Genomic DNA, 15,361 nt, shown 5'->3' with positions numbered 1-15,361 from the left:
AACTTTATTTGCAGCTTAATTTTTTTACATACATATGAAGCTTTTTTTTTCTTCTTTTTGTGGGGTTAAAGACATATGATATGTGATTGGTGATTTTTCTGGCAAATGCTACAGTGAACGTGACCTTCTTCTCATAGATTATTTAAAAGTCTTTAAACTGTTGGCACACATTCATTTGGGAATACACATGTGAGAAGGATGTACATAAAATGCAATGACAGGGTTAATATTAACCTAATTGTTTGAAACCCAAACAAAGAGACTTGTGACATTTAGCTTTGTGATGCAAAAACTTTATTGTTTACATCTGTCAAACAAGCATGAACACATCCAGTGAAAGCAAAGATAACACTGAGTCTGTCTCCAGGCATTTGATCAGATGTATCATCCACTTGACATTGCACGAATGACTCCGAGCGGATGGGACTGATGCCATCTGTCCCAGTTTCAAAGTCAGGGCCTCAGACCAGAGACCCGTGGTTCTGCAGCCATGTGGAGGCCTTCTACTTGGAGAGGTCCTAGCAAATCTTTTTGACATATATATTTTTACACACCTTAAAAAATTATCAAATTGTTAGAGCAATATTTAAAAAGTAGCACTTAAGATATGAGTGTTGGGAGAATCTTATAATTTCCAGTTTTTAAGCTTTTGATTTCTAGTGTTATCATTATATGTTTAAGGAATTTTGATAGAAAATTACAGCTCTAATATGTAAAGGTTAAGCAAACATACCTTTCTATTCAATCAACAAAATGATAACTTTAATTTAGATATCCTACAAAGATTTTCTCACAGTCAATTTCGCTTTGAACTCCTCATAATTGTGTGTCGTATGGCTTTTTGATACTATTACACTATAAAGTACATTCCTTATCTATGCAGATTTTTGTTTTACAACAGTTTCTCTGAGGTTTTACATTTTTACTAATTTTACAGTCTCAATGAATGTAAACAAAGGCGTTTGTCGTGTGATGGCGTGAGATGATCTTCCCTGTGGACGACAGACAGAAATATTCTAGGTAACTTCAGGAAAACATTTTTTCCTATAGATAATTATTTTCACTTGTGAGAAACAGTCATGATAGGACTGGGAAAAAAACTACTTCAAGTATTGAAAAAAAAAATAATCCACAGGAAAATACACAAGTCTGAATCTGTAAAAATGTAAAATTCTGTTACATTCTGTAAAATTATTTTCTCTAATTTAAACTGAGTAAAACTTTACAAAGAGGGTCAAACATTTGTAAACTCCCCCACTAATACCTGGTTAAATCTCCCTTAGAAATGTGCACCGCTGATAGCTACTTGAAGCATTCTTTATTTTTTGGTTAAACACTGTAATGTTCTTGTCAGAATCATTACAGTTTATGTAAACTAATTGGTTTCCGGGTAATTACTGAGGCTTGTCAACTCAATTACCAAATATATAATGTCCTACCTGTTTTGGATGTGTTTGTTCTCCAATGCACGTTATCCAACTGTTGGATTACTTTCTCAACGTGTCACCAGGTTCTGCAGGAATTTGCCAATACCTCATCTGATTTAGGCCTTTTGGACCAGGGGCAAATCTAAACTTTGAGGGATCTCAAGTACTATTTTTTTATGTTTTAATCATTTAGCTTTTTTATTTATTTTTTTACTACTTTTATACACCAATTTATTTATTGTTTTTATTATTATTGTTTATGCTGCTGCACGTCTAAACCATTGTTCTTCAGGTTTAAGGTCAGGACTTAAGGAAGTCTTACTGATGCTTAATGTAGGCCCATTTCCTCCTTCTTTAAACCAGTTTGGATGCATGTTTGGGAGTCATTTTCCTGTTGAAATTCCCAAGTCTTAACTATCTACGTATTGATGTGCAGTGAAGTCTTTTTATATTTTGTGCTGCTACTCATATCGTCCAATTCAGCAGTATTATACCAAAATGGACCCATAGTATGATACGGCTATAACCATGACATTTTGTAAAATATTTTTCAGAATTAAAGCCTTGCTCTCATGGGCTCCTCTCTTTGGTGGCACCTTCTCAGTGTATAGTTGTGTGGAACTGGGCTCAGTGTGGACAATGACACTGAGGATTCAACGGTTCCCAGTCTATGGCAGGCTCTAGTCTTGGTGGTTCCTGGGATCTTTCTGAATATCTTAACTGATTTGCTTTTATCTGAAGTTGACAGACGTCTGATCTTTGGATCTCAGATGGTCTTAGCATAGCTCAATATCTCATACTTAAACTAAACCATTAAGGCACCACTGACTAAAAGATTTAAATTAGTTCATATGAATATCTGGATTTTGTGATTAATTATTTTCTGTTTTTAGAAGTCATGAAAGTTTGTGCAGTCGTTAAAATCTGGAAACAATTGTTTCACATAAAGATGAGCCACCATTTAATATGACATTAATGCTTTGGAAGAAGGCATGTAAAGCTTTGACTGTAGCTGTAAAAAAAGAAGAATAAAACAGCTTTTCTTCAAGCAAAAGAATTTGAGAGTATTCTACAAAACTGCAGAATTGTACATTCTATTTTACCCTTTTAGGACCTTCTAACCATTCAGCACAAATACAAAATAAACTGATGTTCTCTTCCTACATGTTTAATGACATGATCCTGTTTTAAAACAGGCATCAAACAAGTTTCAGATATAAAACGAGGCTATGCTGCTTCTCTGCCTATGCTCTGTTTTTCACTATTGTTCGCTTGAGTCAGTGACACCTGCCTTGTTCTTGTAAAGCTGGTTTATGTCTCTATGAAACTAGGAATGGATATCAGGTTTCTTCTGTACTTTCTTCATATCAGGCTGTTGTAATCTATGCCTATTTCTAAGTAAAATGGTTATAAAATGTAAGTCAAAAGGCACTGTGGAACCCTTAACTCACCCATGTTACTTCAAACTTCGTCGTCTCCGAGAGATAACTGGAGAAACAGAAATGACTGGTGAGCATAGTTTTAGATTTTTCAGCAGCTTAGTTTAACTGAATATTTTTTTTGAAAAAAGGGATGTCTGCTGAAATGATACTCACCCATACCGGCATTACTTCCTGGGCAGGGAACTAAAAAGTAATAAAAAAGGCAAGTTCTAATAAGAATCTTGAACACACAAATAAAACAGGTTTTAAACTCAGTCCCTAAAGGTCTGTTTGACCTCATCGTCTTAGAAATTATCATTAGTTGAACCAGCTTGACCAACTTATTGATTTCCTGAATTCATACAGAGGGATACTTATATACAAAAATATATATATACAAAGACATCTGATTTTAATACAGCATTCAAGCCCATGATGAGCAGGCAGTTAGTCTTTCGCAGGTAATGTTGATCCCACCTGAGTACGTTCTAGGGAGGCAGAATGTCACTTGGACCCCGTACTCTCCCACTGGTGCTACGACGACCGTGTAGACGTCCCCGCAGGTTCCCTCCTGGATGTCGCAGTGCATGCTGCCTGCAGCTGCAAAGCAGGTATAGTTGGCTCCCGTCCCATACAGCTCCACTGTATGGTTATACGCCTGAGAGTTCGAAGAACGCCAGTACACCCTGAGCGAGTTGTTAGTGCGGCGATAGAGCTTTACACCTGTCGGACAGCAGGCACCTAAAAGAAAGCGACTTTGTTTGAATTGTTTCATTGTATGTTTTATTTTATGTCATTCTGTGTGTGTTTCTCCTTACTGGAGGAAAACCCTCGATAATGGCACTGGGACTTGTGTCCCGTGCTGCTGATGGCATCCAGTTGGACGCTGTAGTTGGTGCCACAGGTGATGCACCCCATCAGGCAGTGGGCGTCCAGGGTGTGACATTTGGCTTTCCCACGCGGGGACATCAAGGAGGCTACGTAGGAGCGGGCTCCGGTGCTGGGCGACCAAGTTACATTGGTCATGGCCTGGGTGACCTGGGTCACGTTCACAGTCGAAGGGCAGCAAGGACCTCAGGCAGAACAACAGAAATCAAGTGTTTATGCTGGAACATTTTTATGTTTATTTTCTTTTCTTTATTTCTAGAGTTTAGAAAAGTTCAGTCAGAGAGAAGGAAAACGATTTTACAGGCTTCTTTTTTTTTTTTTTTTACATAAAACCAATGCAGATGTTAATGTCAGACATTGCTGTACCTGTTTCCAGAGCTTGGCTGTATCCAGGCAGACTTTTCCCGACTGCGGTGGTGGCCACAGCTGTCACCTCGTAGAGCGCGCCACAAGGCAGCTGTGTGAGCTCACAGGAGTCATTTCTGGTCTTGCACACGTGTTTGTCATATCGTCCTGTTGCTGTGACGGTGTAGTTTGTATTGGGGGAGTTTGGGGTGGTTATCAGTACTCGGTAGGTAGAGTTAGAGGTTTGAGTCATATTCAGGATCTCTGGAGCACAGGGAGCTGTAGGAGAAAACACAAGTTTTATAAGTGGCTTTTGGTCTCTACTGAAATTAGTTTCTCAGATTAAAAGTCCCAATAAGGGCCCTTCATTCAACAATTCACCAATATTATTTCTCTTTATGTTCAGAATATATTCAGTTTTAAAATATTTCATAATCTCCCATTAAAGTCACATAGAGCACATCATACTAGTGAAAGCGGACATTAAAAAAAAATAAAAGTCTGAAAAAATTGGCTTGCCTCTTTGAGTCACCAATCTGTAATACTATTCTTAACTTCTTAAAAAAATTGCCCTAGCTGCCTCCACCAGGAATTTTGTTTTCAGATGAATGTGCCTTAGCCTTTTTCTTACCATTTTCCAGAGGCTGGAAGATTTGTGAAAGGAAACAATATTATCTGCATGGACAAAATTTTGATTTCAAAGTGGGAGGGATGCAAGTAACTCTTAATGTAACTACCGTAACTTCAGTGTGTTTCACCATCCAATCACAGATTCCGATTCAGATGTTTGTAAAGTGAGTTTCTCAGGAGTAACAGTGGTGACAGAAAATCACACAAGAAAAGACGATGGGCCAATCAGGAGCTTGCTGGCGGTCTAAACTCAGGGAAGAGAGCTTCAGCTTGAGCTGCGGATTTCCGTTTTGGTACCAGTGTTCAATGAATGTCTGCATACTGTATTGTAACAGTTTGGACAGTAAAATGTGCAGGGGATCAAAACGCACGTTTGAAAAAGTGTAGGGGACATGTCCCCCCGCCCCACCCCCCAAAATGATGTCCATGATTATCTGTCTTGACGTTTTTTTTTTTACGTTTGCCATGGATTTCTACTACATTCTGAGTAATTCCTCCATTCTTCACTAATAATTATCAAACTTTACATCTGCTTCAAAATGCAAAAACATTGTTGAAAATTAAATGCTTCCATAATCCGCTCCTTATGTATCACTTTTATCATTATACCTGTCTCATGTGTGTGTGGGGTGCAGGTGCGGTTGCATCCTCGTAACTCGCTGCAGGGGGTCACTGTCACAGAGTAAGGCGTGTTGCACCTCAGGTCAGAGAGAGCACAGACTGGCGCTGTGTCGTTGCAGTGTAGGACGTTGTTAGGCTGCGCCGCTGTGGTCTCGTACAACTCGGCCCCCTTGACCGGCGACCACATGACCTCCAGTGTCTCTGTGGATACCAGCTCTACGGTTACATCCTGAGGACAACAGGGAACTAGAAAGGATGGAACATGAAGGGGGAGGAGGAAACAACTTGTTAGTGGCTTTTATTTTTAATTCCTTCAGTCTACATGATTGTCTACAATACTCACTCTACAATAGATTACAATGGAATAATTTAACAGATTCCAAATAAATATTTATTGCTTTGTGTGTTTTTTTTCATCTGATATGCATGAGTAAGATGGTCTCAAAAGCTGAAAATGTATTTCTGTGTGGAGGTATATGGATGTGTGCATCAATAAATGCACAATTATCTAGTTTTTTAATCTATTCTTATGAAACACAATGCAAAAGTCTTAGCTTATCCTATTTCTCTATATTTTGCCCATGGGGAAGCAAGATTTTCAGCAGTGTTTTAAGCTGTCTGGGTTTGCTTTCTTTGTGGAATGGTGTGTTTTTCCACGTATGTTCGAGAATCGTAATGGCTTTGTTAATGAAATAATGATTTCAAATTTGTAAAGTGAGGTTCTGTTAAAAGTATATAAGGAGTTAACATCTCCCCTCCAGGTGTCTTCAATTAGTCTAGAGCCAAATTAGGTAGTCCCAGAAAATAAAGCTAAGGCTTAAAGAAACACCAAAGCAAAAAGACACCTACTCTTATTTCCACATAAGCTGATGAGTCTATTGGGCAAGGGGTAAAGGTAGGACACTATGTGTCAAAAATTATCTTGCTATGGAAAACGCCATGAATATAAAAGTAAAGGGGTGTAAAAATGTAAAAAACAATTACAACAAAAAAAGATTAAAGATAACTTTAGAAAATGTATTTCTTTGCAGGTAGCTACTCTAATAAGAATTGTACTCCCAGTGCAGTACTTTTCTTACACTTCCAGTGTTTGTATAAATGTCCTCTGACATGTTTGAATTCAGTTCTTCTATAATGGAAGAAGTCCACTTTGGTGTTTGCTCCTCTGACTGCTCAATTGCTTAATTTATTACGAACTGAAGCACCAGCTATCCGACCAAATAAGATAATAACTTCTTATAAACTCTTAAAGGAACTCGATTTATACCACATAATCCGACCTTTGAATGACTTTGGCTGTGAAATTGAATAAACAAAGGTTTGAAATGGTAAAAAAGGACCAAAGACACTTTGTTTCCCTCATCTATTAGTTGAATATTTTTAAATATTTCTTTTAGCCCTTGCATACAAACTTGTACAGCCATTTTTGTCTTAAATTTTCCCAGTCATGACCTTCTACCCTTCACGTGCTGTTAATACTTTTCTTATTTGTCCTTGTACCCATGTCAATTTTCCTGTCTGTGAAACAAATATTGCTGTGCAAGTTTAAGAAATGCCAGGTTAAAATTAAATAATATACAGCCAAAAATGTTTATCAGATTCCTTGTTTTCTTGAACAGTTTCATGGATGGAGCCTATACTGTCCCAGTAGACTGTGGTCTCACTGGTTGTGTAGTTGCGGACATGTGCGAAGAGGCTGGTGCCGGCCTGGTTGTAGGGAAACACGCTGGTGAGGTACGTGTAGCCACACATGCAGAAAAACGGGCAGGTCGTCTCTGTGGTGTTGCACGACTTCTCATTCCCATCATCCCTTTTTATGAAAGCCACATAGTACTCCACCAGGGGCACATCCTCCCACACCACCGAGCAGTTCCCAGGGGTGGACTCTTCCACCCAGATGTTCTCTGGGGGACACGGGTCTGTCAAGGACACAAAACAATTTAGAGCTAAACAATAAGATTTGGTGATACTAGGCTCTTCTGATGAGCCTTTTCAGTTAAAAAATGCGAGGAAGCAATGTTTTCTACTTGATCATGGTTGCGTTTGTTGAACCCACATGTGATGTACTTAGCCGGTTGTGAGGGGCTGCTGGGTCCAGCGTCGTTGTAGGCTACGACATAAACCGTATGGTTCTGACCGCACTCCTGCGGTACGATGTAACAGTAGCTATTATCTGTGGTACAGTTTTGGCCATTGGAAGTAAAGGCGAAGTAGCCGGAAGCCCCCTGGACCATCATCCAGTAAACAGCAATTCCAAGAGACCGTCCCTGAGTCACCTGGACGTGGGTCACATCTGGGCTTAGAGGACCTGGTGAAGAAACCACACTGATTCTTTTAAGGTTGTAGAATTTAGGATAAAAAACTTTATCCTGTTCATACTCCAAAGGGTTTTGTTCGGGTTTCTTGAATAAAGATGATAGACCAACACCATGGTGCAAATCTTCAATGTTTTGATTGTTAACTGAATTTTTTAAAGAATTTTCCTACATTGCTGCCAGCAGTTTTGTGTTGTTGGGGATTTTCAACTCTTTATCTCCTATCTCCTTGTTTTCCAAGCTTTCCAAAAACTCTGGTATAGCCTTATCAAATGACCCTTTTCTCTTTCCTTACATCAATTGCAGGAAGCTGAAAAAAATTATTTTGACTTTCAGTGCAGTAGCTTTGGTTCCGCCTGTCCTCCATTTGTAGAAGTCACAATCACTAGTTGTGAACAGATTCTTCAAAATGAGATGTCTCTGCAGCTCCCTCTGTTATATTTTTTATGGTAAATCATATAGTGATTCAAATATTTTTTTATCTACTTCTGCTATAAACTCTTTCACAACTTTATTCCTTACCTGTCTTCCATGTTTCGAGTAATGAATAAATAATTTAACTTTATTGATATCACATTGGAGAAATTATCTCTCTGCATTTAACCCATCCTTTTGGGGAGCACTGGGCCACCATTGTGCAGCGCCCGGGGCATAGTGTGGGGTTAAGGGTCTTGCTCAGGGACCCAGAGTGCAGGCTGTGGGGATCAAACCGGATACCTGAAACCTTCTCAGAGCACAAGGGCACTAGTCTAACCACTAGTCCAACACTCAATGTTTCTAGATCTTTGCAATGCTTATGCTAACTAATGTCCTCTAACCAACACAGGAAGTTTTTGGCTTTTTTGTAGGAATGAGTATAAGATATTTAATAGCAAATTATTTTAAAAAATAGTTACTTCATAGGTGTGCCACTAGTTTGTGTTGGTCTGTCACATTAAATTATGATAAAATACATAGAATTTTTGTTTTGTTCATTGACAAAAATTGGAGAAAATGCTTACGAGTTATCTGGCAGACAGTCAGGTCGTCACCGGCCTGACCCTCAGCGTTCCATGCCATGCCCTTGATGCAATAGGAAATTCCTGATTCAAGGTTGTCGAACGTCACCGTGGTGTCAGTGGTGTTTAGGACAAGGCGGTTGCTGGAGCCCTCTCGGATCATGATCAGTGTGTAGAGGACGGCATGCTCCACCAGGGGCCAGGTCACATGGATGGAGTCATTGCTAGGAGAGGATGTGTTCAACTTGGGGGCGATGACGACTACAAAGGACGGGGGGGTAAAAAGCAAAGCGTTAAAAAAATTAATAAATCAATGATCATATTTTCTCACTGTGTCTCTCCATTTGCCCTTTTTGTTGTTAAGTGTGAAGATTTTTTTAAGCAATCATGTTACATCCCCTTTTTTTATTAAGCAGGGCAACCTAGTTCTCATGGTTTCCCTTTTCAAGGAAGGAAAACTTTACGGTACAAAGAATAGATTAAGTTTCCACCATCTTGCATTTGTGACAGAGAGAAACTCAGTGACAATGGGCAGTGAAATGATAAGGCCTTATTGTCATGGCGGAACAAGTTATTGTTTGGGTGGAACAATAGAAGGTCTGCATTTCATGCATCATACTGTACAATGATTATACCAGCCCAACGAAACTCATAATATGCTTAAACAATCCCTACCTGTCTTGGCCTCGATGGGGTATGATGGCTGGCTCCTCCCTCCTGAGTTGACGGACATGACGCTCAGGATGTAGTCCGTGTAGGGCTGGAGGCCGACCACGGTGCCCGGGGAGCCTGGCACGGAGGTTTCAAAGAAGAAATCGCCAAACTTTGACTCTGCTCTCAGGATGTAACTGGTGGACCCAGAAACTTCTTCAAACTCAACAGTGATGCTGTCGCTGTTTTTGGAATATGCCTGATGAATGCTCGGAACATCAGGAGCTGAGGAGTAAATGAAACCAGAATAATTAGGTGTAACCCCTTAAGCCCGAGGGTCTTAGGAGCAAATTCTGCCTGAACATACATATGTGAATTAAAACAAGTACAGCTCCAAAACAATAAATCGGAAATACAATGGTTTGAATTTATATGACAGAAAGACATTGAAGAGTATTTTTCAGGTGGAACCACTATTTTAAATGTCACCATATCTGATTTATAGATGATTAAACATAGATAAAATGAAATATATTTAGCCTCGCCAAATTTTCTTCCAAAGTAAACACTAAAAAACACCATGAAACCCCATTTGAAACTCTGGATGAACCTTCAGACTTTATAGACCCACATCTTGACTATATCAAAGGTTTCAGTGGGCAGTGTGCTAGGTGGAAATGGGATTTTGGCACAATGCCAAATGTGCAAAAATGCATTTTTCCTCTAATACAAGAGAATCTGGCTAGACAAATATGCTGATTTACATTATTGGAGACATCCTGCATAAGACAAAGCCTTGGCTCCTAAGATTTAGCCTTTGTTTCAATAAAATTTACCAATAATATAACCAAACTGAATAGATAATAAGAATAACAGAGCAATCTTATGTAACGCATGCTGGTTACATTAACAGAAATGGTCGCACAATTACCTGCGACCCCTCTTTGCAAAGGTCTGAGCCTCTAGTTTTTAATGATGATGGCCATTATGGGGTGGGGCTAAAAAGGAATACCTGTTGTTGCATTACTCCCGTAGAGTCAGAAATCTCCGGTGAAATTTTAAATCTCATGGTATGTGTTTACACATCTATAAACCATAACGTATTTGGGACAAAATAATTTTGAAACATGTTTTAGTAATTTTTAAGCCCCATTTCAAAGGCGTGTGGATGAAACACCATGTGACTGTGTTTTGGCCATTTCTATAAATAGATGAACATGACCAGGTGTCAGATGGGGCTAAAGCGGTTTTAATCAGATTCAAAATTATAGGAACACAGTAATCAATGTTATAAATAACGTAAAATTTACTTAAGAATAAACTGAATGTTTTTCAGAACATTTATGTTTTTATTGTTGTTTTAAAAAATGTTGCACTGCACGTAAAGGTCCCATAACATGCATGTTAAAAATAGGATTTACAGAACATTTTTAATCCTTTAATTTCAAATGTGAAATATCTAGATATTTAGATGATCTAAGCTTTGTATATTTGAAATCAATGAAAAGATTTTTTACCAAAAGTATTAAACAAGTAGCCTCGTGAGAACATCCTGATCTCGCGAGCTGTCAAAATTTCACTCGCTAATCAGTCTGAAGAAAATTTGGAGCCGTTCACCAAACTAACGTCCAATCAGCGTTGGCTTTGAGGCGGGTTGAGGTGTGGCGCAACGAGAAGCGCGACAGTTCACTCTAAAGAACATGGCGGCTTCAGCCGATGAAACAAGAGTTAGCGTGGCTATCGAGCAAGTTTTATCGGAATTACAGAGTATTTCTTCACTGAAAGAAGAGGTAAACACTGCTCTGGAGGCTTTTCTCAGAGGAAAAGATGTTTTTGCTCTTCTCCCGACTGGTTTCGGCAAGAGTTTGATCCATCAATTGGCTCCTCTTCATCGTCGCTCTGTTACGTCATATGCTTCGTTGATCTGATTGGTTTATTTGGCCCGTCTATCCCCAACATAGGCCAATCAGCTAACCAGTATTTTCGCCCCTTCCCAATATTACTTCTACTGAAGGTTTCCAGATGGATATGCGGAGCAAATCCATCTGGCGGAGTCAGGTTATCAAACAAGTACTTTTGGCTATTAAACAATTTATTTATTTTATTAACAGGGGCGTCAATAGTGAGTGTAGAAGACCTGTCCACAACAAAAACAACCTGACACCTCTTCCTGTCGGACATCAGCTTGGTCACACACTGCTGTGGGATGTCATCCCATTCTTCAGCCATCATATGACTCAGGGCATCAAGTCTGGTTGTGTTGGTTGTCTAAGTTGATCCTATAAGGTCTCAGTGCGACTTAGTTCAGGAGGAAAGGCAAGTTGTTCAATCCTCTACAGCCCCATATTCTGAAGGTAGTCAGATAAACCCGGGTCTGATTGGCAGAGCTATATAAAAATAATAACAAGATAATAATAACTGATATTGATCTCACATTGGAGAAATGTACCCCTGCATTTAGCGTATCCCCTTGAGGAGCAGTGGGCTGCCATCATGGGGTGCCCAGAATCAGTGTAGGGATAAGGGTCTTGCTCAGAGAGCCAGAGTGGCAGTCTGTGGGAGTGGGGCTCGAACCCGGAACCTCAGAATTCCAAGTTTTATGCCCTAACTACAAGACAGCCACTCCCCTTTATATGCCTTTGATTATAGAGTTCATCCTCCAATAAAGGATCCCATTTGGATATCTCTCTACATTTATATTTACTCTATTATGTACAACCTTTTTTTTCCCCAATGAGAGCATTGCTGCCCCACAGCATGAAACTGCTAGCCTGGGTGCCATTCCGAACCTAGTCCCGCCCACAAAATTTGAGGTCGGGAAGTTCGGTCTGGCTCTGCTCCATAGTAGCGCGAGTATGATCGCCCACCCTCTGGCGATCCAATCAAATTGTCAGGGCGGGCTTTATACGATGATGGACAGATGATCAACAGTAACCTAATCAACCACATGACCAATGCGCGCTAGGGTGACAACAATAATGGCTGCCGCTGGAGAGTTTAGGTGAGTAGATTCTGCTATTAGGTCTGTTCTAGAAGATATCGACAGCAAATTAATTTTAAAAGAGGAACAGAGAAATGCGATCAAGTCTCATCTTCTTATTATAGGCGTGCAACTGCACGCTTTGATTTTTGTGGACAACAACTATGCCTTGCTTAACATACGTCACGCACTCCGTTGCTCTTATTGGTTGTACTGTAGGTCTATCCAATTGGGTGCAGAGGCCTTTTTTTTTCTGGTTCGTTCGAAACACGCCCCATAATCGCAGCTCTATGGAGCAGTATCAGACTCATATTCTGACTAGAATTGAGTCGGACTACGTCAGGCTATGAAACTGCCTCCATAAAATTGTTTTTGACAGAATTAAGCATCAGACCTACATAAAACTTTTGTCTTCAACCCACAAATCTATTTTCCTCACAGGAAAAAAACTAAGTTTTTAATTCCTACTTGTTAGGACTAAGCTTTATTTCCTCTTGGTATCAACCTTTTCGTTATAAGTCATTATTTACTGCTTAATAATTGAATTAGAATGATGTTATTAACATGTAATTTTATCAAACCCAATTAAAGAAGTTAAATTCGCATTAGAGATGCACCAATCCATTATTTTTTAGATCCAATCCTAAACCAGGATTCTTTAAAGTTTTCCAGGCCAAAACCCCCAAACTGATGGTGAGATGGAGCGGGGACCCCCTAATTAAATATATTGTATGGAATTGCGTTATATCAAACTGGTCCTATAGTCACTCTATTACAGATGGTGTCATGTAACAAAAGTCATTTTGCCCTGGGATTATTAAAGTATTTCTGAGTCTGATTACTCGTTGATGGGACAGGTGTTGTGAATGAAACGGTGCTCAGCTTGACAGAGCTCCTGTGTGTCGCTGAATGTGTGCATTGATGACATCAATCATCCATTAATTTGTTTCAAACAGGGTGTTGATTTCATGTCAATGTGGATTTAAAGACATTTCAAATCGTGGAAAAAATTGCAGGGGGGAATATAAAAAAAGTCTAATCAACCAAAACTTTTGCGATGCCCATGCGGTATCTCCGTGGACCCCCTATGGGCCGCGGACCCCCTATTGAAGACCTCCGCTAAACCGATAGCTGGCCTGACTGTATCGGCCAATATCCGATACCAGTCCTATTGAACTGTTAAATGCATGAACCATATATCTTACCATGTGAGGGAAGGCTTTAGCCTTGACATATTATTAAATACAAATAAGCGGCATGAACAAAGAATCAACAGTTCTAATAGTTCCAAGTGAAATCCACTGGATTGGATCTCTGATACCCGATATCAAATCACCGATATCCAATCCAGCTGATTAGTCGATATCTGAGCGAATATGTGATCCACATATCTTATTGGTGCATCTCGAATCTACATGTATAATTCATGATCAGACATTTCTCAATCTATGTATTTAAGTATAATTATTTATTTTCAAATAAAACTCTTTTTCTGCTTAAAACAACTTGATCAATATCATAGAAGCCCTTCTTCCATCGTTGAAATGGAAGCAGTTTTTTCAGAATGTTTTCTACTCTGAATCCTTGTAACTTTTCCGTTTTATTGTGTTCGCTATAGGTTGCCACTGACCCGTTGTCTCCTCCGTCTCTGCGCTGCTCAGGACATTGAGAGCATTGTCCATGGCCTCCAGCTGCATGGTGTACACTGTGTTTGGTGACAGCGAGTTCACTGAGCCCATCACCATGTTCCCGCTGAACTGGGCAAAGACCGGCTGCTGGGGAGAGTTCTTGGGGGTGGCTGTGATCTTGTAGGAGCTGGCACCCGAGTGGCCGCTCCATTGCACCGTCATGCTCTTTGATGTCACCGTAAACACTGACAGCGTGATGTCTGAGAAGTAGAAGGAAAGAAAGGAAAACATACCTTATGTTATGAAAATGTGCAGAAGTAAGCATTCCAAACATCCTGTGCATAAATTCTTCTGCCAAAATAATTTTGAGATAACATACCATTTTGAGCTGTGCATACCTGAAAAAGACCAAATAAACTGTTTAATGAGTTAAACAAGGATATATCTTGATGATTAATGGCAAGGCATAATTCAAGGAGCAGCAAGCCGTTGGTATTTCACATTGTATCCTGGGGCCATTTATGCCCTGGATCATATTCAGGGAGCATGAGAGGCAGCAGGCTGCACATTACCTTCACTCATCACAGATTTCATGCCTTCTCAGTCCAGGTATTTCTTTCAGGTTGGAATGAATTTGGCTATTGAGCTAAAGAGGGGCCTGGTGCATGCACTTGTTGAAAGCAGGGACACTCACAAGAACCTGTGTTCATCGATTTTAAAAGTTCCTTGCCTTTACAGTTTATCTAGACGTAAATTAAAATTCAGAAATGGATACACTTTATAAATAATGGGCTATAGTATTTGTTCTATTGATAAAATTACTTTGATAAGACAAATGATAAAATGTCAGCACTTACCCCTGTTAAAGTAAATAGAAGCAAAAGTTTGATCCTGTGTAAGCGCGTCGTTCCCATGCTGTCTGTGATTTCCTGCCTGAAGCAGAGACGTGTGATGCAGTTTCTCGGAGTGACTTCAGGGCAGTGGCTCGGGCCTAAATTCAGTATTTTTTTTCTCCCTCGCAAATGAGACGACAGGTGCTTTATTGTTTCAGCAAATACCAAAAACCCCAAAGGCTGTAACTCCACCCCTCAGGGGGTGTCAAAGTGACCTATCAGAGCAAGAGATTGGACTCATCTTTGTCAGATGAGGATGTTGAAGATCCTTATATTACAAAATGAGTCCTCAGCAGCTTTGCACTCTTTTTGTTGGAAAAAACACGTCTGGCAACTATATCCTGTATGTTTGTTGTGAGCTTTTTTGTTTCTCCCAAAGAAACATGGGTATTATGAATACAGCGATAAGCTGAGACAAAGTATGACCCACATGTCCTGATTATGTTATCTTATCAATCCTTGAGACTTTCTTTCTGATTAAAAGCAATGAAGTGTTTTTCTTTAATGTATTTGTTCTAATGCAATGATACTTTTACTTTACTTAGAAAATGTACATTTGTGTGT

The 15,361-nt window shown here is 39.6% G+C and overlaps 1 protein-coding gene across 1 annotated transcript; it reads right to left on the bottom strand.

Annotated features, from left to right (window-relative positions):
* Positions 1-277: 277 nt before the first annotated feature.
* On the bottom strand, positions 278-14,940 carry fndc7a (fibronectin type III domain containing 7a). The gene is made up of 14 exons (XM_038269799.1): positions 14,762-14,940; positions 14,284-14,302; positions 13,907-14,164; positions 9,321-9,581; positions 8,649-8,906; positions 7,389-7,640; positions 6,997-7,251; positions 5,321-5,578; positions 4,103-4,360; positions 3,667-3,921; positions 3,326-3,589; positions 3,023-3,052; positions 2,879-2,915; positions 278-992 (listed from the first exon to the last, which is right to left on the bottom strand). The coding sequence occupies exons 1-13, from the start codon at positions 14,816-14,818 to the stop codon at positions 2,884-2,886; spliced, it is 2,457 nt and encodes an 818-aa protein (XP_038125727.1). The 5' UTR covers positions 14,819-14,940; the 3' UTR covers positions 278-992; positions 2,879-2,883.
* Positions 14,941-15,361: the final 421 nt, after the last annotated feature.

Source organism: Cyprinodon tularosa, unplaced genomic scaffold, assembly GCF_016077235.1.
Source record: "Cyprinodon tularosa strain WSP-4 unplaced genomic scaffold, ASM1607723v1 ctg12, whole genome shotgun sequence".
Lineage (NCBI taxonomy): Eukaryota > Metazoa > Chordata > Actinopteri > Cyprinodontiformes > Cyprinodontidae > Cyprinodon > Cyprinodon tularosa.
This window is presented reverse-complemented; position numbering and strand designations above follow the sequence as displayed.